The 23,162-nt window shown below is 40.1% G+C and overlaps 2 protein-coding genes across 2 annotated transcripts; both read right to left on the reverse strand.

The window, feature by feature from the left end:
• Positions 1–7,711, reverse strand: rbm15 (RNA binding motif protein 15). The gene has a single exon (XM_057830583.1). It carries the CDS (start codon positions 7,541–7,543, stop codon positions 5,000–5,002), a length of 2,544 nt encoding a protein of 847 aa, XP_057686566.1. The 5' UTR covers positions 7,544–7,711; the 3' UTR covers positions 1–4,999.
• Positions 7,712–13,457: 5,746 nt separating this feature from the next.
• alx3 (ALX homeobox 3) lies at positions 13,458–21,875 on the reverse strand. The gene is made up of 4 exons (XM_057829999.1): positions 21,548–21,875; positions 17,721–18,010; positions 14,667–14,792; positions 13,458–14,074 (listed from the first exon to the last, which is right to left on the reverse strand). Exons 1-4 carry the CDS (start codon positions 21,858–21,860, stop codon positions 13,739–13,741), a joined length of 1,065 nt encoding a protein of 354 aa, XP_057685982.1. The 5' UTR covers positions 21,861–21,875; the 3' UTR covers positions 13,458–13,738.
• Positions 21,876–23,162: the final 1,287 nt, after the last annotated feature.

A 23,162-nucleotide genomic window follows, 5' to 3' on the forward strand; every position in this document is an offset into this window, starting at 1 on the left:
GTTGTTCCATGAAAAGATAAACTTAAATATCTGCAGAAATGCGAGGGGTGTACTCACTTTTGTGATACACTGTACTTCACAGTACTTTTGCAACTTGTCGTATAAGGAAATTGGACAGCTGAGGCATCCTTGTTTGATGCTTGTGAATCAACATTTATACTATACTTATTTTAACAATATACTGCACCTCATTAATTCAACGTGAACGTAAACTTCATATTGTCACAATAAGATTGTTGCGGTTCGTCACAAGACTAACAAGGGATACAAAATGATATTTTGAATAACAATTCATATTTAAGTCAACGGTTGGTCGCAAACCAGAACAGAGTAAACGTCTCTGCTCAGCAGCCGACTCATTCATAGATTAAAACAAAAATAAGTTAAAACCAAGTTTACATATGCGCTGCGTCAGAAAGGTTCCAGGACTGGTGTTACTAAAGATAGATTTCAAACCCAAACTGTAAGTTTCCACCTAATTGTGGGCCGGACAATCAACCAGTGTGTTCGACCACAAGATCAGGTCCAGTGTGCCAGGACAACATGCCCGCTTGAAATACCCTGACCATCCAATACTTCCTGACCGAGCGGAACATTTCAATGCTGGAAGAACCTTCCAACTCTTCCAAGCAGGTTTTGTGTAAGATCCACCTGTTTCCAAAGCTCGAGGAATAATCAAGTTTACCCTTGAAGATGTCGAGGACACCGGTCCAGTACATGAATGCACTCCAACATCGAATTTTAGATTTGAAATCTATCTTTTGTGACATTACAAGAAACCTGATACTTCAGATAAATAGCCTACAGGTCAGTGTGCCCTAGACCTGATGTCTGTGTGTACAGCCAGACTCTAAATTGAGATAGCCTGGGCTTCTTTAATAAGCAACAGTTGTGTGAACACTGTCAGGCCCATTCTGACTCCAATTGCTTTGGTTATCTTGTTTCCAGTGGCGCGTGGGAAATGCGGTGATGTCATGCTTTTAGGTTCTATTTGCACTGAGCTAGTAGACTCTGCAAGCCCGAGCAGCAGAAGTGCATGAAATGAGCAGAGTATATCCATCTCACTTTGTTTACTGTATGCTACTCCAAAGCAAGATAACAGAAAAGAAACTTTTTGGGGATTTGTTATTTTGATTTTCTGCAAACAAATGGTCTCTGCTTGTTGACACTAGCAGGAACGTTACAAATTATTTATTACAATCTGTGTTGAGTTTGGTACTTTTTTCTTGTTTCGCATTGGTTATATCATTGCTTTGTTGCCCCCCGATTTTGTCCTCTTGACAAATACACGGGACACATTGTTGTATGACAGTGATTCCCAACATCATAAATTCTAATTGAATATTATGGCCTGCATATTTTAATTTTGCCACTTATATTGTGAATCTTGTTTGGCTATGCCTATACTTTGAGCGAGTAAAAATGATACTTTCGAAACTTTTTGCGTAAATGTATTTAAAAAACACACCGACGATTTATCATCGTTTTAAGGCCTTGTGGTGATTGGAATTGAAGAGATTGCGCATGTGTCGTGGGACCTGTTACCATGACAACCATTGAATTTCATTACTTACCACAGCCGCCCGTGCTAGAGATACAGAACCAGCAGGGCAGCGTTATTGTCCTCCTTCGTACTCACCCTGGCTGCAAAGTTGGGGGGGACAGACAGACAGACGGCATTAGGCTCCTCAAGATGAGCATCGTCTCGGCTTCTTCATCTTCATACGCAAATACAACTAAACTGGATGGGGCGGTGGGGGCAGTGTGCTTGGCGGGTTCCTCGTTGTGGATTCCTTCCAGCGGAGTAAGAAAAAGCAGCAGACGAGGAAAAGGATGAAGCTTGTTGTTGCAAAGCAAACATTATTCCCACGGCGGAACATCGTCTTCCCCAAACAAAATGATACAAAGCACCAATGACGCGGCCAGGCTTCGGGGGTCGCTATAGCAACTTAGGCTTCAACCCCGTGGAGTGCATGGGGTGGACTCCTGCCCGGCGACTCCTCCTCCACGCTGGAAGTAATTTACGTTGTGCAAACTCTATGCAAAATAGCAAAAGGTCTCCCTTTTCTCTCTTTCTCTCCCCGAATATTTCACTTCAACTTCCTGGGAAACACAACAATTTCCTGGTTTTCCTCAATTCACTTCCATCCAAGAAACTTGGAAGCTTTCTCCTTCAAATGAACAATTTATTGATGTACTTTTTTTTGCGGGTATGTCAACAGCTCACGCTCCTCCTTTCCCCAGTGACACCGGCACGTACAAACTTTACACTGGAAGTCATCACATGATGCAGGGCTGTGAGGTGCGGACGGGGGGGCTACACAAGTTAAACGGGTTGCGGTTGTCGTCATCGTAGAGTGTCGTCCTCATGCGTCAAAACATTTCAAAGCAGTGATGATTCCACACATACAGTACAACGGGTGTAAAAAGTCTACACATGAGACCAATAAAATGTTATAACGTTTTTCCATTATGAATTCAATGGCTGCCACTGAGAGCAATGGACGCCAAAGCCATTCAAACTAGGGGTTCATTTCAAATGGAATCAGCATCTATTGCCATGGCAGCCATGTAAAATGGTTCTGAATAACTGCAAATGAAGATCAGAGGTGCCAGATTTTTTTTTTGGCTTTACCATAGAAGCCTGAATATCTGTGCAAACACTAAGTTATTTCAAATTTTTGATAATCTTCTTCACTTTGTTGCCGATTTAGTTTTTCCTCATTTAAACTGAAACGTCTGAAATAGACTTGTAACTTTTATGTCGATTGCTGAAAATGCGGTAAGCTTTGGCAGATGTCAACTTTGAATATATTATGAACAAAGCCCTGTCATAGTCATCAGCTGGGTTGCACATTTGCTTTCAAACACCCCCCCCCCCCCCCCAAAAAAAAACTGGTATATGAACAGGGGTGTGTAGACTTTTTATATCCACTGTACAGACCAGTTCAGTAAGTAGAGCGGAACATCGTTTTGGATTTTCATATAGTGTGAAATGAAATGACACAGCACTACTTACTGATTGTTTCATGGACTGTTTTCGGGTTTCAGTTATAATGTCAACACAAAACATTTTCTTTTTATATTCTCTTCTAGCGCTTCTCCCGTCACATGGATAACACAACGGGTTGTATTAAACACGTTTAAAATGACAAGCTTAAAGCATGGAGTTAAAAGAAGTTTTTTGTTGTTAATATAAAAGAAGAAATATGACCATTCACACCTCTCATTCAAGAGCTTGTCTGCCTTTACCAAAACGATAGTGATTGATAAAAATAACATTGTGATCGTCTTCATAGGCAAAGCATTCATCAGATTTGGAGGTTCAACTCTCCTGTCACCTTGAATGTCAAACTGACCCATTTTAAAAGATGTACTTTTTTCATGAAAGGCAAAAAAACATATATATATATATATATATATACATACATATATACAGTGGGGAGAACAAGTATTTTATACACAGCCAATCAAATACTTGTTCTCCCCACTGTATGTATTCCCGTGTTTATTCTCGAGCCATTCAAATCAGATTGAATAGCATTTTGAGATTTTAACATTATTTTGGGATATATTTTTCATTTTGAGACTTAACCTCACATCAAATATTAATAATGCACCATATAAACAGAGGATGAGGAAGCCATATTTAAGTAACACCTCAAATGTGGGGACATACGTTCATAAAATAGGAATATGTGGGTGGCTCATTATTAAAATCCCATTTTCTATACAGCTCGGGAAAAATTAAGAGGAGGGGAAAATGAATCCATTTGGCCATTTATTTTTTTGCAAATTCATTTTTTTTTTTTTGTGCTTAAATGTCTTCACAATATTTCCAAAGGTATTTGGAATTTGGGAGTTATGTGTGTCAGTGGTTAATAGAACATAAAATCATTTTAAGCATATACCCATAAATTGCAAAATCAGAAAAAATATAATCACTCTCCTTGATTCTGGTCCGTCTCCATTATACTAAAATGTTAAATACTTTGATTACAATACACATACTGAATTGCTCAGCACTATTCCTTGAGTGTGGGTTAGTGTAGAAAACTACTGCACTTTTTGTCTTGCAGTAGCTACAAATTAAGATTAATTTGACGCCATCATCCCCATTTGGTAAAAGCAGACGTTTCCATAAACATTCAAAAATTCATATTTTAATGCTTCTGGCCTTCTTGTGTGGCTGCAGTCTAACATTAAGATTGCACACAAAAGAATGCTAGTCAATTCTTTAAACTATCGAAGAGCACCAAAAGTTCAACCATGTCAAAATTCTGCCCCGAGTGCCACCTGTCATTCTGCACTTGTCATTACTCGTACATTAACTCTTCAATAAATCTTGGTTAGACAAAGGGAAAAAAACAAAAACAAATCAAAGGTGGCATTATGGAGAGAAGCAACGTGACATGAATGAAATTGTTGGATTATTGTACCGAATTCCATTTTTTTGTTTTTTAACTGGATATAAAAAGTAATTATGTGCACACGTTGACATTGATCCCGCCTGACACTCTGGTGTGGAGCAGTAGACACAATAAAATTTACCGTATGCTACAAGCCAGAATCACATAACACTGTCCAGTTTACATGTAGTTAACTGTAAATATTTTCTACCGGTAACTTTCTACACATTATATTTGTGGTTTTGAAAACGTTATTGTGTCTACATCCTGTATGGCTCCGATTTGAATTTCCTCCTCCCCAACACGTATTGTTTGTTTTAAGATATCCTAATTATCGTGTCGGATTTTGTGTGGTCGTACAACCTCAGCACATTTAAAAAAATCACATGCCCTTTTTTGTTTGCAGCACTTGATAGGAGCCGCCGGTGGTTTTAGTGGATAACATGACAAGATACAACATTCAAGAACCATACTAGTGTAGCCCAAAATGCAAATCACAGCATGCAATGGTTACTGAATTACAGCAGTTTGTTGTTGATTTTTTTTTTTTTTTTTTTGTTTAAATTCTCTGACTCGTTAGCTTGTTTGTTTTAAGATGCACCTCGGACCACAATCATGACCAGATAGTCTTCTTCGCTTTTGGCCAGAGCTTTGGCAGTGGAATCAAGGAACTGCTGAGAGAAATCACATGGAGGGAAAGCATGGAGGATCCCCGTAGTGTCCTTATCACGACTCCCGCCCACAGGCAAACCGATGACACCCGCCGCCTGCTTTTGGTTGAGGTAGGACACCAGGTTGCGGAGCGGCCGCTGAGTGGAGACGGCCGGGTCAGACGACGAGTCCTCGGCGGCACCGGGAACCGCCAGGAGGACGGCATAGCCGCCGGGGCCCGCCGCTTTGATGCGCCGGGAAACCTCATCGAGCTTGGGCTGGTCAAGGCGAAGGCGCTGGGTGATCTTCAGCTCGCACACCTGCTTGCCGGTGGTCCCGTCGGTGAGCAGCTCGCTGGCCACGCCGTGGTCGCCCTGCAGCAGGTGCATGTTGGCCGGGAAGTTGCTGTTCTTCAGCAGCAGCATACCCTGCCAGGCCAGAGTCAGCTTGGCACTGTCCGATTTGGACTGTTGCGTGCTTCTGGATGAACCCTCGGAGCGGTCCCTCTTTGCCGTTCCTTTGCCGCCCTCGCCGGCTTTACGTTTACGTTCTCCGACTAGTGAAATGTTGCCGCCCGACGGGCCCTTATCAGAAATACCTCTGAGTCTCCTCTCCGTCCCGCCTCGTTCCAGGCTGCTGTGACGCTCTCGTGCAGGGGAAAGTCTTTCACTCCGCGGGGGGCGCTCCGGGTCGCTGAATCGGCCACCGTCTCTGCTACTGCCACCGGGGCTGCCGTCCGGAGAGTTGCGCCGACGCCTTATTGTCCTGTCAGAGCTATCGGGCGAGTAGTCCAGGTGGCGCCTGTCGTCCATGAGGCGCCGCTTGCGTGCCGGCTCCCGCCCGTGCAGCTCCCGCTCCAGAGACCAGGGCTCGCGTGCTCGCCGCTCACGGTCCAAGTGCTCCAGGGGCTCAAAGGAAGCTCGCACCCTGTCTCGGAAAGCTGGCGGATTGGGCCAGTCGGCGCCAGGGAAAAGCTCCCTGTCTCTGAAATGAAGTGGCGGGGGACTCCGTTCTCTGACCCTTAGAGGTTCCTGCGCATTGCGGTGGACAAACGACTCTGCCACCATGTCGAAGGGCGCGATGGAGAGTGGCTGCAAGAACTGCTGCTGGTAACGGTGCTCCGTGTCCGCGAAATCCACACGAAGTCTCCTCTCGGAGCCCCCGAGAGGGAATCCCCGCATGTTCGTGCACGCCGCTTGCGCCGCATCCAGGCTTTCGTACTGAATGTAAGCCCATGTGTCCCCCTTTCTGTAGTCTATAGTCCTGATGGTGCCGAAGCGATCAAATTCTCTGGCGAGGGCGTTCAAGGGCACCCAGTGTCCTAGCCCCCCCACCCACAGACGTGTGGTGGGTGTGGCTTTTCCATAGCCTATCTTAATTGGTTTGCAGCCCACTATTTTCCCAGACATGCTGAGTTTGGCACGGTGAGCCATGTCCAGGTTCTCAAATTTCAAAAATCCGTACGTGCTCGTCTGGTCCCATACAGGCCTCTTGATGTCCACCTCCGTGATGACGCCAAACCTGTCAAAGGCTCTCCTCAGGTCGGCCTCAGTGACCCCTGTGTCCAAGTTGCCGAGAAACAAGGTCCGATTGGCTCTTTGGTCATCTTCTGGCGATAATAAATCCTCCTCTCGGAAGGCAGCCCGCTCGGCGATGAATGCCGGCCTGGCTCGAGCCTCGAACAGGGCGAACTCCCGGTCCCGCTCCAGTTCTCTGGGCAGGGGTGGCGGGGGGGGAGGGGGTAGCCGGCCCAAGGCCAGCTGCTGCAGGCGGTAGTCTCTGTATCCGAGGCCGGTTGGCGAAAGCGGCCGCTGCAAGTGTCTGTGGCTCGGAGCGGCGCTGTAGAGGTCTCTCTCGACTGGTGAGCGGCTCCTCGAGCTGCTAATGTACACCGCCTCTATCTTGAGTGGTCTGTCGTAAAGCACTAGCCGGCCCCTGGCGTGTTTGGCCGCCCGGGCGTCCTCTGGCTTCCGGAAGTTGACGAAGGCGATTCTCTCGTCGTTGCTGCGGCTCAGCTTGACGCTGACGTCGCCGAATTTTTTGAATTCGTGAAATAGCCCGTCCTCGACGTCCTCGTCGCTAAGTTGGTTCCCCAGGTCGCTGATTTTCAGGGTTTTGTACTCACCCTCTGCCCCGAGAGCCGGGAGCCGCTGGTCCCCGCGCGACGTGCTCCTCGCCCCGGCCAAATCTAGCGAGAGGCTCAGGCTGCTGTGGTTCTTGCTCGCTGAGCCGACGGGCTGACAGTTGTGATTATTTCCAAGCCGACCGTGGCCGTCGAAGTCCCGGTCTCTTTTGTCGCCGAGAAGACTCCTCCTGGTCGAACCGCCGTCACTTTTACCCGAGCTATTGCCATTATTATTACTCCCGCCGGACAGGGACAGCGCGCCCATTTTCTTGCTGCTCGGATGGCATCCTCCCCTATCGCGAATGTCGTCCAAGGCCCGAGAGCGTTTTTTCAGCGGCGACCGCTCTTTACCTTTCATTTCGGTCCACGCGCAGCCGACCCGGGGACGCCTGGGTCTTCTGGTGGCGACAGTTCTGCAAGCGACCGCAGAATTTGGGCGAGACAAATTCTTGTTATTCACTGGCCCTGCGGCAAAACAACAACGGCCGCCATTTTGTCCAGAGTTGATTCCTGTCCCACCCCTCGAAAGCCGATTGGTTGCAAAAGTGGGCGGAAGACGTGAACGTACATGTCAATCAAAAGCCAAACCCTTTTATCATTTCAAAAGCGTCTTATTTTCAGTTCAACTCAAATTTATTAATCAACGTAAAATACAGTAAAGGAAAATAGAACGTATCCCATCAAAGATAGTCAAACAGCAAAATCACAAAACCAAATGGCAATTTGCATTCATCAATGGAAGTTTATTATGAATTATTGCGATGAAATGAAGTTTGAAAAATGTCTTTCCTTTTCTATTATGACTAGTACACCAAGCCCTTATTTGAAATCAGTCCACAAGTGTATTATTAAATATAAAATATAAGACTGCAGGGAGAAGCACTGCTCGTTTGTTACCACACGATGGCAGTATCCCAGCGGACATACAATGTACTATATATCACAGTAAAGTAGAGGATGGATAGATAGGTCGTTCAGCCCACGAAGCAGGTCTGGACTGGATCTTTCCCAGATTAATGTGTGCAATATATTCATAGCGGATATATGGAACAATCAATCTAGCGTCACAGGTTGCCCATGACTAGAACCTCCTGGAATGAAGATTAATGATTATCTGCACTTTTTTTGGACTGTGACTTCAAACCTTTTTATTATACAACCCCTAGCAAAAAGTATATAATCACCAGTCTTGGACAAGCACGCTCTCAGACATTTTATAATGTTGAACAAACTCAGATAAAAAGCTTGAAAAAATTATGAATTACTTCAAAAGTGCAACTCTTTAGCATTCAGAAACACTAAAAGAAATTAATAAAAAACATTGTGGTGGTCAGTAAATGTTAATTTTATAGAGCAAGTGCAGGGAAATATATATGGAATCACTCCATTCTGAAGGTAAAAAAACTATGGAATGATGAGAAACAAACAAAAAATCACAATCAAAACACATCTCTTGGATTTAGTAGCACCACCTCTGACTTTTATGACAGCTTGCAGTCTCTGAGGCATGGACTTGATGAGTATTCTTCATCAATTTGGTGCCAACTCTCTTTGATTGCAGTTGCCAGATCATCCTTGCAGGTTGCCGCCTTGCTGTGGACCATTTTTTTCAATTTCCACCACAGCAGCATCACCTTGTCAAGAGTCAAGAATCTGCATTGGACAAGGTGTCAAGAGTCAAGAATCTGCATTGGACAAGGTGATGATGCTTGAACATTTGTTTGGTGCTGTTCCAGTGAGATTTTCAAAGATGACTGCCTGAAGAAGACATCAAAATTCCCTCAGTCCTTGATGATATGGGACTGCATGTCAGGAAAAGGAGAGATGACTGTGGTTAAATCTTCAATAAATACACAAGTTTACACTGAAATTTTAGATATTTTTCTTATCCCTTCAATTGAAAATATGTTTGTCATTTTTCACGATGACAATGCATTATGCCACAGAGCTAAAACTGTTAAAGAATTCGTTGGAGAAGGACCCATCCAGTCAATGTCATGGCCTCCAAATAGCCCAGATCTCAACCCTATTGATAACCTGTGGTGGAAATTGAAAAAAAAAAAGGTCCACAGCAAGGCTCCGACCTGCAAGGATGATCTGCCAACTGCAATCAAACAGTGGCGTCTCCAGAAATTTTTCATAGGGGTGGCCAGATGGGGCTACTTAAAATCTTGGGGTGGCCAAAACTAAAAGCCATAATTTCAGGTTTTCATTATATTACTGCAGTAAAAAGGTCAGGGGAAAACTATCAGAAAGACTTCAGGACACGGCTACTGATATACTTTGGTGTATTGTGTAATATTTGATGTTACAAATGATTTAATGTGCATAGTCCGTAACTGTCCAGTTAACATTTTGAGTTCCACAACAATTCTGTTTTATTGTGTTATGTATATATTAGGCATAAGGTGTACATATAACTAGGGCTGTCAAACGATTAAAATTTTTATTTGAGTTAATCACAGTTTAAAAATTAATTAATCATAATTCATCGCAATTCAAACCGTCTCTAAAATATGCCATATTTTTCTGTAAATTATTGTTGGAATGGAAAAATAAGACAAGACGGATATATACATTCAACATACTGTACATAAGTACTGTATTTGTTTATTATAACAATAAATCCACAAGATGGCATTAACATTATTAACATTCTTTTTGTGAAAGGGATCCACGGATAGAAAGAATTGTAATTCTTAAAGGATAAATGTGAGTTCGTATATTGTGACTAAATATTGTCATCTAGTGTATTTGTTGAGCTTTCAGTAAATGATGTAGCGACTTAACTGTTCTGGCCAAATGCAATGATGGGAAGTGGTGCAACCATGACTGTGTGTGGTGGCTGCAAATGCTATATCTTCTCTGCGTTGGATACACTACAGGGTGTTAAGAAAAAGATCAACTCCTGTCATTCTTACCCACGTCGCTTCCCACAATATAGATAGTTGCCGTGGGGGAGAAGACAAAGCTTTTGCCAATTAAAAGCACGGCCCCAATGAATGCTTTTATCTACTCCACTCACTTGACACTGCCTCTTATCTCTATATAGAAGTAAAACGGCGCCATTGTATGCTGTTTGCGGCAATGCATGAATAAGTCGTATTGCGAATGCGTTGTGATAAATATTTTCACTTGATTAATTAATTTAAAAAAAAATAATTAACGCCCGTTAATGCGATAAATTTGACAGCCCTACATTAAACAAAACAAAATAAATGCATTCATTTTGGATGAAATGCATAACTGATGCTACAACAATCTAACGATATACTGGCAAGCTGGGTGGCCAGTGGGGTGGCCAACCAATTTATAGCCACGGCCACCCCTGGCCACCCCCTGGTGGCGCAACTGCAATCAAAGAGAGTTGGCACCAAATTGATGAAGAATACTCATCAAGTCCATGCCTCAGAGACTGCAAGCTGTCATAAAAGCCAGATGTGGTGCTACTAAATACTAGAGATGTGTTTTGATTGTTATTTCTTTGTTTATTTCGCATGATTCCATATTTTTTTCCTCAGAATGGAATGATTCCATATATATTTCCTTGCACTTGCTCTATAAAATTAACATTTACTGACCACCACAATGTTTTTTATTAATTTCTTTTAGTGTTTCTGAATGCTAAAGAGTTGCACTTTTGAAGTCATTCATAATTTTTTCAAGCTTTTTATCTGAGTTTGTTCAACATTATAAAATGTCTGAGAGCGTGCTTGTCCAAGACTGGTGATTGTATACTTTTTGCTAGGGGTTGTATAATAAAAAGGTTTGAAGTCACAGTCCAAAAAAAAGTGCAGATAATCATTCATCTTCATTCCAGGAGGTTCTACTCATGGGCAACCTGTGACGCTAGATTGATTGTTCCATATATCCGCTATGAATATATTGCAAACATTAATCTGGGAAAGATCCAGTCCAGACCTGCTTCGTGGGTTGAACGACCTATCTATCTTTTCGTGTTTCTGAATGCTAAAGAGTTGCACTTTTGAAGTAATTCATTATTTTTTTTCAAGCTTTTTATCTGAGTTTGTTCTACATGATAAAATTTCTGAGTGAGTGCTCATCCAAGACTGGTGATTCCATACTTTTTGTTAGGGGTTGTAGCAATTGTTTAAAGTAAGGGCTGCAGCTATTCCTAGACAACCCCTTCCCCAATTACCGACATTTCCCAACAAAATATATGGTCATTGTAATATACATTTTTTTAGTCATGCAAAAGTGCAAACTCAAAAGACAACTTCATTTTCCCCCCCCGCCAAAAAGTTACACATCCGAAGTAAGGGATATTAAGCCTATTAGTTTTTGTTATTTCAAGACGCATTGCAATCATGTTGGCTTTTCCGTGAATCCCATGTAAAAATAAATCTGGCTCGAGCCATCATTTGCCCTTTTTTTTTAACGTTTTCTTCAGATGGCCATCTCCTCAATGCCTTATCCCCACTGACAAGTCTTCTTATCTCCTCCACTCAATCTGGGATTTAATCAGAAGGGTCTGAGCGGCCGCGCGGCCTAACAGAGCTGCAGTTAAGAGCTGCTGTTCTGTCTCCCAGTCGTGGCCCACGGACTGCAACTTGAAGCTGCGGGTGTGGATGAGCGTTCCTATTGAAAACACATGTTGGTGCTGATATAAACGGGGAAAGTGGCAGCTAACACACCCTTGTATCGTGGATGTGATCAAGTCCTTGTCAATAATAACCATTTAATTAGGGAATACCTGACCACATTTAATTATGACCTAGTGGGGAGGTTGTAATTACCTAGAGCCACATTATCAGTTGCATACCTGCACAACGTTGAACACTTGTTACATGCAATTTCTAAAGCAACATACACACCAACGGTGTGCATGCAGGCGGGCAGCGTTTGCTCTAAACATGGTCAAAAGCATTTACTGTATATACACAATCATTTATCTGAAACTTCATTCATTTACAGCAGTCTATTATAATAGTTTCATAGCCCTTGTGTGTATAATACCAGTATTTTTCTGTGTTTGGTTGAGATAATGAGAATAAAAAACAGTCTCAGTTTTATTAAAATGATGGCTTTTTGCAAAGAAATACTTTTACAGTGGCATATAAGGCTTAACTGCGACACCATTTAAGGCCCGGAGCCTTGTGGCCATTCAAGCTGCACTTGCCCTCCCCAATACCCTTGTTGTCCCGTCCTCCCAAACCCACACCCAACCTTGTGAGGAATGCTTTGTATTTCATGCGGGTACTTGTATAATGTTAAGTTACAGTCTTCACAACATTAAACCAATGATTTATGACATAATTTAAGCCAGATAAATATTCAGATAAATTGAACAAATATACGGTACTAAACTTTAGATAACAATAACATGTATATTTCAGGTTGTGAAGGTTGAAGCAGGTAAATGTCCACACAAATTTTAATAATACTCTAAATATAAGACATGGATAAACTACCCTACTAAGTCAGAAGGCGATGCATTAACGAACTTGACTGCGTTTGACAAATATTCTAAGAAAGAAACCCTGCACAATTACACAACAAATGAGTGTCCATTCTAAGAAAACATACTGGATTAAAGCAAAGCCAGCACTGAAGGATGGCTGTAGCCATATTATTACCATCCAAAATATATGGGAAAATGGGATTCGTTGTCCCATAGGTTGGTTGTCACACTTGCTATATCTCGACCACCACGAGGATGGTGTTGTGCAATATCAGTTATGAACACAAGACAGCTGATGTAGACAGACCAGACACTTTATTTTGGGTCATGCTATACGGACAAAAGACATCAAACAATGAATAATACAATTATTAAAAGTCTTGCTATGATGATCTTTGGTCTCATTGATGTAATATCAACTGTAAAGAACATATTTGTGTTTCTTTTTTCTCGTCCAAGTGTCCCATGCCGAGCTTTGGTTTGGCTTGTTGACTTTCCAATTGAGACATCTCCAAGTTGGCTCAGATAAACTTTAAAAATGGTGCATACATGAGGGCCTGTGTATGCAGCATATGTACTATACAATATAGCAAATGCAGCTTATTGGCAGTTCCTCATTCACAAATTTACCTAATCGCTGTTTTTTCTTTGAAACCCTGCAATCTAAATGGCTGTTATCGTATTTTAGGCTTTTTGTGCAATGCCCTAAGACAGTGGTTCACAACATGTGGTACCAGTAGTAGTACATATGTTCTCTCTGGTGCGACAAGAAGAATCACTGTATATATACAGAATCAAAAATGTTTAAAAAAAAAAAAAAAGGGCTGCACGAAAGTAGCAACATTTATTTTACAGATTCAAAGTAGAAAGATAAGTGCCAGTTTCCTAGAGTTTTGTCGGATTTGTAAAACAAGTTTGAAATGGCTTTCAAGTGCTTTGGGCATAATACTATAATATAGTCAATGAATCTTGGATTGTCACCTGTTTGATTAAGGGTTTGGTCCTATCCAGCCCCTGTGAATAGAATAGTTCACTGTATACATACATGGCAGGAATGCAATATGCTTTTGGCTCAGTTAATGCACACTACAGGAGAATATGAGGATGAGGAGTTGAAAAGCAGTGGGGTGGTCATGTCGGCCATGAGAGAATGCTGCCCGGCTCTTTGGCTTTCACTCGCAGTGCCATTAGGCCTGTCGGCTTGTAGTCGTTCTCCGGAGCCTCCACGCTCGGGAAGCTGTGAAAGGAGTAAAGACCGTTGATGGCCGGATGATGCGGTGGGGGGTGGTGGTGGTGGTGGGCGTGACTGGGGGATGACGGAATGCCCATGAAACCCTGCAGGTTGCCGTGAGGGTGAGCGTATGCACCCATGCAGGAGGAGGGTAAGGGGTCTGGTCCAAGGACACAGCCGGGAGTTGATGTACCTCCGACGACGCCTGAAGCCCCCGGCCACAGATTGCCCTGCATCTAACAGACACAAGCACGGCAACAATTAAACGTGCAGTAATTCTCTTATCTATTAGGGGGATTTTGCCCCAAGTACAGATTTGCCTTGAAATGAGCGTGACACGACTAATGAGTTGTTGGAGATATGAGCAGACATTTTTCTGCTTCGATGTGACATCATTGTAAGGCAGCAATAATGTGAGTTACAATGTTTGTTTTTATGTGTATCTGCTTGATTCGCTGGTAACTAGCCCAACGATGGATGATCAGTGTGTCAGAACCTCCGAGACTTCCAGTCTTGATTTGTCCATTTACTCCTCGACATTTTAACCAAGAGAGATGCTATGCTGTGTTGTTTGTTTAGACATGTATTGTATATGTTTGATGTTATCATGAGATTGACAAGGCGTGTGCAAAGTGTCAGTTGACAATTTCATCATACGAGAGTACTCATATAGTGCATTTACATATGTACATGTTTTTACAGTACATTAGCTCACATTAACGCCACACTCACACACCAATGGTACTGTTGTACTGGCAGTCCCACAAATAAATTCAAATTATTGTAAACATCAACATCAGCAACATAAAAAAAATGTTTGGGCCACACCTGGTAGGTGTCATGGCGAGGGAGCAGAGAAATATCATAGGTCGTGGTGAAGTGGTTGCGGACCTCCTGGATCTTCCCGTAGCGTTCTCTCTTCCTCCACTTGGCTCTACGGTTCTGAAACCAAACCTATACAAACAATCAATATTTTGTATATCAACATAATGTACATCCAATTCATCATGATATTGTCATCCAAATACTGTATATACATGTTATTTTGCACGTTAAAATTATTTGTTAATGAATTTACATTTTAGTGTTTTACTGTCTTATAATCCTTTCTATGTGCAATAGAACTTTGAGATGTATTGTGTTACTTATCATTCACAAACATTCAGAATTTATATTCTATTTTAATACAAATATGTAGCCCATTTGTAAAATACTGTTTGTCAGGAGTTGCCAAATAAAAACTCCTAAATAAATCCCTCCTGTTATTTTGAATGTCTCAGTGACAATCTATATAGTTTTAAAACACTTGAAAAAAACTAAATGTTGCTGTGTTTTTTCCCCCAGCCCTTTTATCAGCTTGTTTTTTTTGTTTTGTTTTTTGTCTGACAGATACGGGATACTAAATGTACTGACCTAGCAGGAACATAAACACATTTATGTCAAAGGTTACAAGAAAACTCATAGTAATTTTTTATTCTTTATCTTTATTTACACAAACACACATACATACACAGATATGTTTGTTATTATATGTGAGTATTTGTTATTGTTATTTTGTTTATTTATAGTTAAAGTTAGTTAACATGATAATATTATAGCTAAACACACAGCCGAACAAATTGATGAACAAATGATGAATGAACCAAATGATGACTGAATTGTTTTAGTGAAACAAAATAGATAAAGAGCATAACAGAAAGGTTATGGAAAGTGTTAGTTGATTCATTACCAAATAATTTCCTACCACCAACTAATACCATCCAACAAAATATATATAAATATATAAGTGAAAATAAAAACATCTTTCAAAATGTGTTTTACAAGACACAAGAGTGTTGTTAACAGCCTTGCAAATTTGAAATAATTTGATAATTTGTCAGGGAGTGGCTTCTAGATGAGGTCACATGGTTTTCCAGACACAGCAATCCCGTAGGACCACAAATGTGCCGAATACATTTAACATGGTTTCATAATTGTGAAAAACCTAACTGATGTTTTTGTTTTTGAACGCTGTGGGCGTGTCCTCTGAATGTGCTGCACCCAAGCCCCGCTGGGCCGTTAATCAAATACATATTTAAACAGGGAAAAATTTCCCACCAATTTGTTGCAGGACTTGTCCTGTTCCAACGAGAGGTGCTACAACCACCTAGCTCGAGAGTTAATGGGCTTTTGGACATCCAATGAGTCACCTCCTCCTTTTCGCGATTCTCAAGGTCCCATGGGTTACTTTGCTTCATTCCGCCCAGTCTTCAGTTCAAATAGTACTGTTACACTGATCTCGTCTTATTGTGTTTTTTAACTACATTTATATATTTATATACTAGCTAGGGTGAGCATTGTCACAACACCAAAAAAGAGGACACTTTGTGGCATTTAGTAAGGAAAGAAAAATTGCATCATCAAAAGTAAAAAAAAAAAATTCTACATTACAATATTTATTTATTGATTTTCTGTACCACTTATCCTAACAACGGTTCAGTTTGCTAGCGCCTACCCTACCTAGCTCAAATTGGTCAGAAGGCAGACACTACTGGTATACCCCGAACTGCTCGCAAGATAGTCAAATCTAATCTATATATCTGGTGTGTTTCCTTGTGTGTTGTTCCCTATGAACTGCGAAACGGCGGGGCAGATTTTGACAAAATTTTACACAATTCCGCCTTATGTGTCTGGAAGTGTTCTTAGATGGGTTTGATCTCTGTTGGCCTTCATTTAGTGTGGAAAATCTGTTCAAAACTAAAAAAATTAGCATAGAAATGCCAATTTTAACTTTTTCACCTGAGCAACGCCAGGCCATAAAGCTCGATAAATCCATCCACATACATAAAAAAAAAAAAATCATGGGAAAACCCTGATTTGGAAGTTTCTTATGTGTCGGTTTCACAAACCTTGGCCACAACAACCCAGCACGAGTAGTATGCATGGCAACGCCGGGCCATGTTGATAATACATGATAGTAGTGGTATCATAATACAGCGATTTTAAGATATGTTGTTGACCATAAGACTATCTATGATATACCAAATCATAATTTAGTGCTAAATACGCCATGTAACAGTTGCGCATGATAAAAGAGAAACTGTTTAAAACTAGGGCTGTCGAAATGATAGCGTTAACGGGTGGTAATTATTTTTTAAATTAATCACGTAAAAATATTTGACGCAATTAACGCACATGCCCCGCTCAAACATATTAAAATGACAGTGTCATGTCCATTTGTTACTTGTGTTTTTTTGGTGTTTTTTCGCCCTCTGCTGGCACTTTGGTGCAACTGATTTTATGGGTTTCAGCACCATCCATGAGCATTATGTAATTATTGGCATCAACAATGGCGAGCTACTAGTTTATTTTTTGTTTGAAAATTTTACAAATTTTATTAAAACGAAAACATTAAGAGGGGTTTTATTATATAATTTCTATATTGTACTAACATTTATCTTTTAAGAACTATGAGTCTTTCTATCCATGGATCACTTTAACAGAATGTTAATAATGTTAATGCTATCTTGTTGATTTATTGTTATAATAAACAAATACAGTACTTATGTACAGTACGTTTATGTATGTATCCGTCTTGTGTCTTATCTTTCCATTCCAAAAATAATTTACAGAAAAAAATGGCATTTTTTATAGATGGTTTAAATTGCGATTAATTACGATTAACTAATTTTAAAGCTGTGATTAACTCGATTAAAAAATTTAATCGTTTGACAGCCCTATTTAAAACATAACATGATTTTACTTTCTATTTTTACTATTACTATTTTTTGTTTTTGTTTTCAATAGTGACGTTGTCATTGCTTTTCCTACATGTGGAGGTGAATAAAACTTTTAATAATGCAAAAGCAGGTCAGATAAGGTTGTCTCCAAAAGTGCACACACCTGGACTCTGGCCTCTGTGAGTTCAGTCCTCAAGGCTAGCTGCTCGCGAGCGTATACATCCGGGTAGTGCGTTTTCTGGAAGACTTTCTCCAGCTCTTCTAGCTGGAAGGTGCTGAAGGTGGTGCGATTTCGTCGCTTCTTGTTCTTGCCCGACAAATCGATGGAGTCGGCGATCGAGTCAGCGATGGAGTCGCCGGCTGGCAAACCGCTGCCTGAATCCTTCAGTTTGCCAAAGCAGTTGGCTCCCATGGCAGAGTAGCCCAGGCTTTTAAGAGCGCCTTTCTCTCGGACTGAGGTGTGAAAAAAACTCAAGAGTCAATTTTTTTAAATGTGGAAGAGTGGTGGACTTCAGTTTGTGAGATTTGAGTTTTTTGTTTTTTACTTTTTTCTTTTTATAAATGTCATTGACACCGGTCTTCTTGTGTGGAGTTTGCATGTTCTTCAAATACTTGAGTGGACCATTAGCAGGGATTAGGAGCATCAGAACTGCACAAAGTAAAATATCTTAAGCAAATCATGCCCCAATGTTTTAATTACAGATGTTAATATAGCTTAAACCCTATATATACCACAATCAAAGGTCCCAAAACATTACTGGAGGCTTCTGGTGCCAAATCCTGCTTAGCACTTCATTTTATGTAGTTCCTCATCCAATTGTGTCTATGTCTACTTGATGTTTTTTTTGTTGTTGTTGCTAAAATCTGTGCAAAACTCACAGACCCTCTGTGGGAAACGAAAATTTAAATGTGGCCCCTGACCAAAAGATGTTTGATGCGCTGGACTCTATTTTTGTGAACCTCGAAGGCATAAATGCTAACAGAAGGTTTTTTTTTTTTTTTTTTTTTTTTGTTAATATAGGAGCAAGCTTTGCTGTGACTGTTTGTAAATTTAGCAAAGTGGTCCACAGTGGGCATCATACCCTCTGAATCATTAGAGAAATCAATTCATCGAATGCATTATTATCATTATTATAGTTTTTAAATCTTTGCACTGCCAGCACGCTATGGGGTGGGGGGTGGGGGGATACTGTACACGATGGCGGCTGACATATCTATCATTTCTATATCACCTACTATTGCATGCACGGTACTTTTGCAAAAAGGCTGGGTGCACAGAGCAGTAATGAAGCAAAGACCATCACTGACTTCTCTGTGATTATTTTTCAAAAATGAAAATATTACCTTTAACTGCTGCTTAGAAACAAACACATTGTTAGTTAATGGCCCAGTGGAAGGCGATTGCCATAGACATGGCCCCCATTTGTTCATCGACAAATCCATCATTTCATCCAATTTTATGAGGCACTGCATGTGCTTCCAAGCCACAAATATTTCGCTCATCACCTTGCCCCACCTGTACAATTCTACATGTTTAAAGGGTTTTAGAGCAGGACCGGATGAAGCATTACAATTGGAAAACAGCCATGGAGTTTGCCAGGTTATTACGTGGTGTAAAATTGGCTTACATACAGTATACTGTATATATGTACATTAACCTGTTCTTTTCAGCTCCTTGGTGAATATTGGAAATATTAAATTAGGTGTCATATTTATGTCCTTGTTGATAAAACGGAAATCTCCTCCCAAGATAAAGCAGTTATATTGACATATGAATATCTCCATTCTGTCTCTGGAATTTGATGTAAGGTAACGCTGAATGGGGGACAACACTTTCAAAAATAGTTTGGTATCTAAAAGCAAATTCTTTAAAGGAAAAAAAGAAACACCAAACCTTGTTTTGTATTCTATTACTATCGCAAAAGGGGGGTAAATTATTTTAGGAGTTTATTTTAACGTCATATCTTGCAAGCCAATCTTATGTTATTGCTATTTTATCCTACTCATGATGCGTTGTGTGATTTCCTGACTCACAACATGAAACCACTTTTCAATTTCATTTCCCCGGGTTTCAAAATAAAAACTCCTCTGCAGGCTCACATAGACTCAAGCTTGTCTCCTAATTTAATTTGGCTGAATACTTCACTTCCAACCTCACGATAAAGAATATTCATTCTTCATTGAAGCTATCTGTTTTGGGGACTGTAATAGTTATATTTGGACAAATCTTTGCTGCATTTGTACGGTCATTTTGAAATGTGCATTTTTTTTGTCTGTCCACTCACATGTATCTCACAATGTATAGTACCCCAATTTTCTTCGTTGGAAAAAATCAGTGATAAAATCTATTTGTGAATTATTCTGTGGTCTGTTTGACATTTCTATTAACCAGAGGACATCCACACAAGACAAAAGTAGTTTTTGTTTGATATTCTAAACTTAAGATGCTTCTGAAAACTATTTCGTAAAATTAGATTTATATATATATATATATATTTTTTTTTAAATAGCTCTAAGTATTTCTGTTATATCCTGAATTTTTGTTAAAGTGCCTAGCAGTGGCTGGACACAAAATCCTTGTTTGTTTATGATGCATATAATTTATAAATAGATTTTTAACGTAGTTGTTAACGCATAGTATTGCATGATAGATGAAAACTGAAAGATTATCTTTTTGTTTATTTTTTTTTGACTGAAAAATCCAATGCTGCTTTTTTTCATCTGGTGAGGAATTGATGTGCAGTTGCGGCGACCTTGACAACATATTTGCGGTTTGAATGAATACTCCCTATACTCATAGAATCCAAAGTTTCCGTGATAAATTATTTATCTTCCAATTGATGAATGAGCAAACACACCCAGTCTTCTTAAAAGAGTGTGATAACTTAAAAAATACAGTTATTTCAATATAATGCAGGGTGCAGTTCAGGGCCACTGTAAAAACAGCAACAACAGAGAACATAATTTTCAAAGGCCACACACATTTGGTAAATCTTATTGAATTATAACTACACCTCCCTAAACATGATGACAATTTTTCAGTGTGTAGTAGAAGTGCAGTAAACATACACATGCGCCAAATATGGATTTGTGACTAATTTGACAGTGAAAGATTGATATTATTATAAGTAAAACATTAATGTGGTAGTTGCTCAATAAGCTTTAATGTGTTGTATGAGATAAATATTTATGCTTTTTAATTCTTTGGGCAGGGCGGTGGTGCGTGCCGTAGATTTTCTTTCATTATTTAAGGGCCTGCTGCAACGGAGGGAAAAAAAATTGAATATATAATAAAACAGAATACAGTTTCAATATGGGGAATACTAAGAATTATTTACTTTGGGATTTTTTATTTTTATTTTAATTGAGTTTTTGTTGTTGTTGTTTCACAATCATATTACGGAACACGATTCATATACGTGCAAACAAAAACATTCATTCGAATGAATTGAAAATTTCTATTCTTTGTACTTGATAGATTTGAATTGTCTTGATGAGAAGCAGATTTGTACTTGATCTTGTAAATTTCTGTAATTAAAGGATAAAAATGATCGACAAATTCATCAAGTCACTTTGAATTTGGACAAATAGAAGCAAATGTCCGAATTTGTAGCATATTTAATTTATATGTATTTGATTTGTTAGTTGTCTTGTTCCCACTCAGTTTGTGCTCAATGAAGACGTTTTGTGGGATAATTAATTTAATTTTTAATTGTTTTGAATGTAACGGAAATGTCATTTTTAAGATGTGTGTGTGTTTTTTTTCTTCTATAATGACAGGCATGCAGTCGCCCGTTCGTCGATCAGAATTCAGAACTTGCGTTAATTGATAGAAACTTTATTTTGACAGTAAATTTGGAATTTACACCACCATTGCTCGGAATTTACATATGTTTGCTTTCGAAAGCTATCGCAATGAAAAAAAAAAAAAGTAAAAAAAAAAACAAAAAAACAAAAAACACAATATGCTCTAATATAATGTCTACTTACTTTCCTCATAGTAGGGCGCCTTTCCACTTATAACACCGGCCTTTTGCTCCTCGTTCAGACTCTCCAAAAGTCTGCTGTGTTTGCCGGGCGGCGAAGCTGGGGTATTGGGCGAGAAGTCCCCGAAGTTGCGATGCAGTGCGACGGTGTACGCTTCCACGCTGTCGCGCACCGGAGGACCGAGACGGAGCGCGGAGCCGGCTTTGCGCAGCTCGTCGCACGGAAGGAATGAGCCCGGCGACCGGGAGCTACTCGTTGCCGGTGCGATGGAAACCGGTGGCGTCCGCCGGAAAGACAAACACGGCTCTGTCTCCATCTTACGTGCAACAACTGCTCTCTAGCTTGGTGGCTGAGGACGCCACAACGACTGAGTCTTTTTTTCCTCCCAAACTTTGGGTGAGTGGGTGGGATTTAAGTGATCACACACTAAGAGCCCTAAACTCTGGAGCGTGTGTGTATATGTGCGCGTGTTTTGTAATCCGCCAAATATTCAGTCACACGTGCGTGTTGTCCCCCCAATTTAGCATTTAATTTTTACTTTGGATGACGTTATAAGCATGGTCTCCAGAATGAGACAAGACAAGAACTTTGAGTGAAAGGTCATTTTTTAAAAAGCAAATTATACTCAAATCATTTTGTGTAAATGATGACGCGCATTCACGTTGTTCAACAACATACATGTGAATAAAAATCATTTACCTCTTGTTGACACCTCAACGTTTCTCGCTCGCTTCGTTCTCCAGATTCACATAATTCAATAAATAACCATGTTTCTACAATTGCACATTTCTTCAAACCTTCCATTCAAAAGAATGACACAAAAGTTAGTCGCGCATTTAGTTCAGCTTCTTTACATATTGGAAAGTTTTGTTCAAATTCCCTAATAATTCACATGTGCATGCATGTTTGCATGCAAACATTCACAAATCACTGCAGAATTAATTATTGTCGTCTTCCTTACACAGTTAGATCATTTATCACAAAAATGATTTATTTCACTTTAATTCATTTTCGATTGTTCCGAAATATTCATCAACAAGATCATTGCAAACGAGATATTTCCTCTTTCACAATTTTTGACGAACTCAATCAGTTCCAACTTCAAGTGTCACAAATTATACACCAATTCAAACAATTCTAACTGGTATTTAAAAATAACAAAAATGGACTTTAAAGGGACCTTTATGCGCAATGTATGTTGTTTTTATTTTCACCAGGCCATTTAATTGATTTTCGTTTTGCAAGTGTCTGCCTGCCCTTGTTTGTCATAACAATGCAAATTTAAAAATCTTATTTGCAGCTATTATTATTGTCATTATTTCCCTCCTATGCGTCAGTTCATGTTTTAGACTTCATATCAGAATTCAATTGGCACATGCGTTTCCACTTAGTTGAAAGAAAACACAGACTGTTCTTGAAAACAAACACGCAGTGCACATTATAAACAATAATATCGGGGAAATGTGCTTCATAACAAAATTGGAGACTTTCAATCAAGAAGACATGCATGAGATTAACTAAACATTTGACCAAAGTTAATTATAGCAACAAATTAGCATATCATTCTCACTTGTCTTATTTTGTTAAGATTTTTATTTTTACAAGCAATTTGAGAGAA

Source organism: Corythoichthys intestinalis, chromosome 2 (genome assembly GCF_030265065.1).
Source record: "Corythoichthys intestinalis isolate RoL2023-P3 chromosome 2, ASM3026506v1, whole genome shotgun sequence".
Classification (NCBI taxonomy): Eukaryota; Metazoa; Chordata; class Actinopteri; order Syngnathiformes; family Syngnathidae; genus Corythoichthys; species Corythoichthys intestinalis.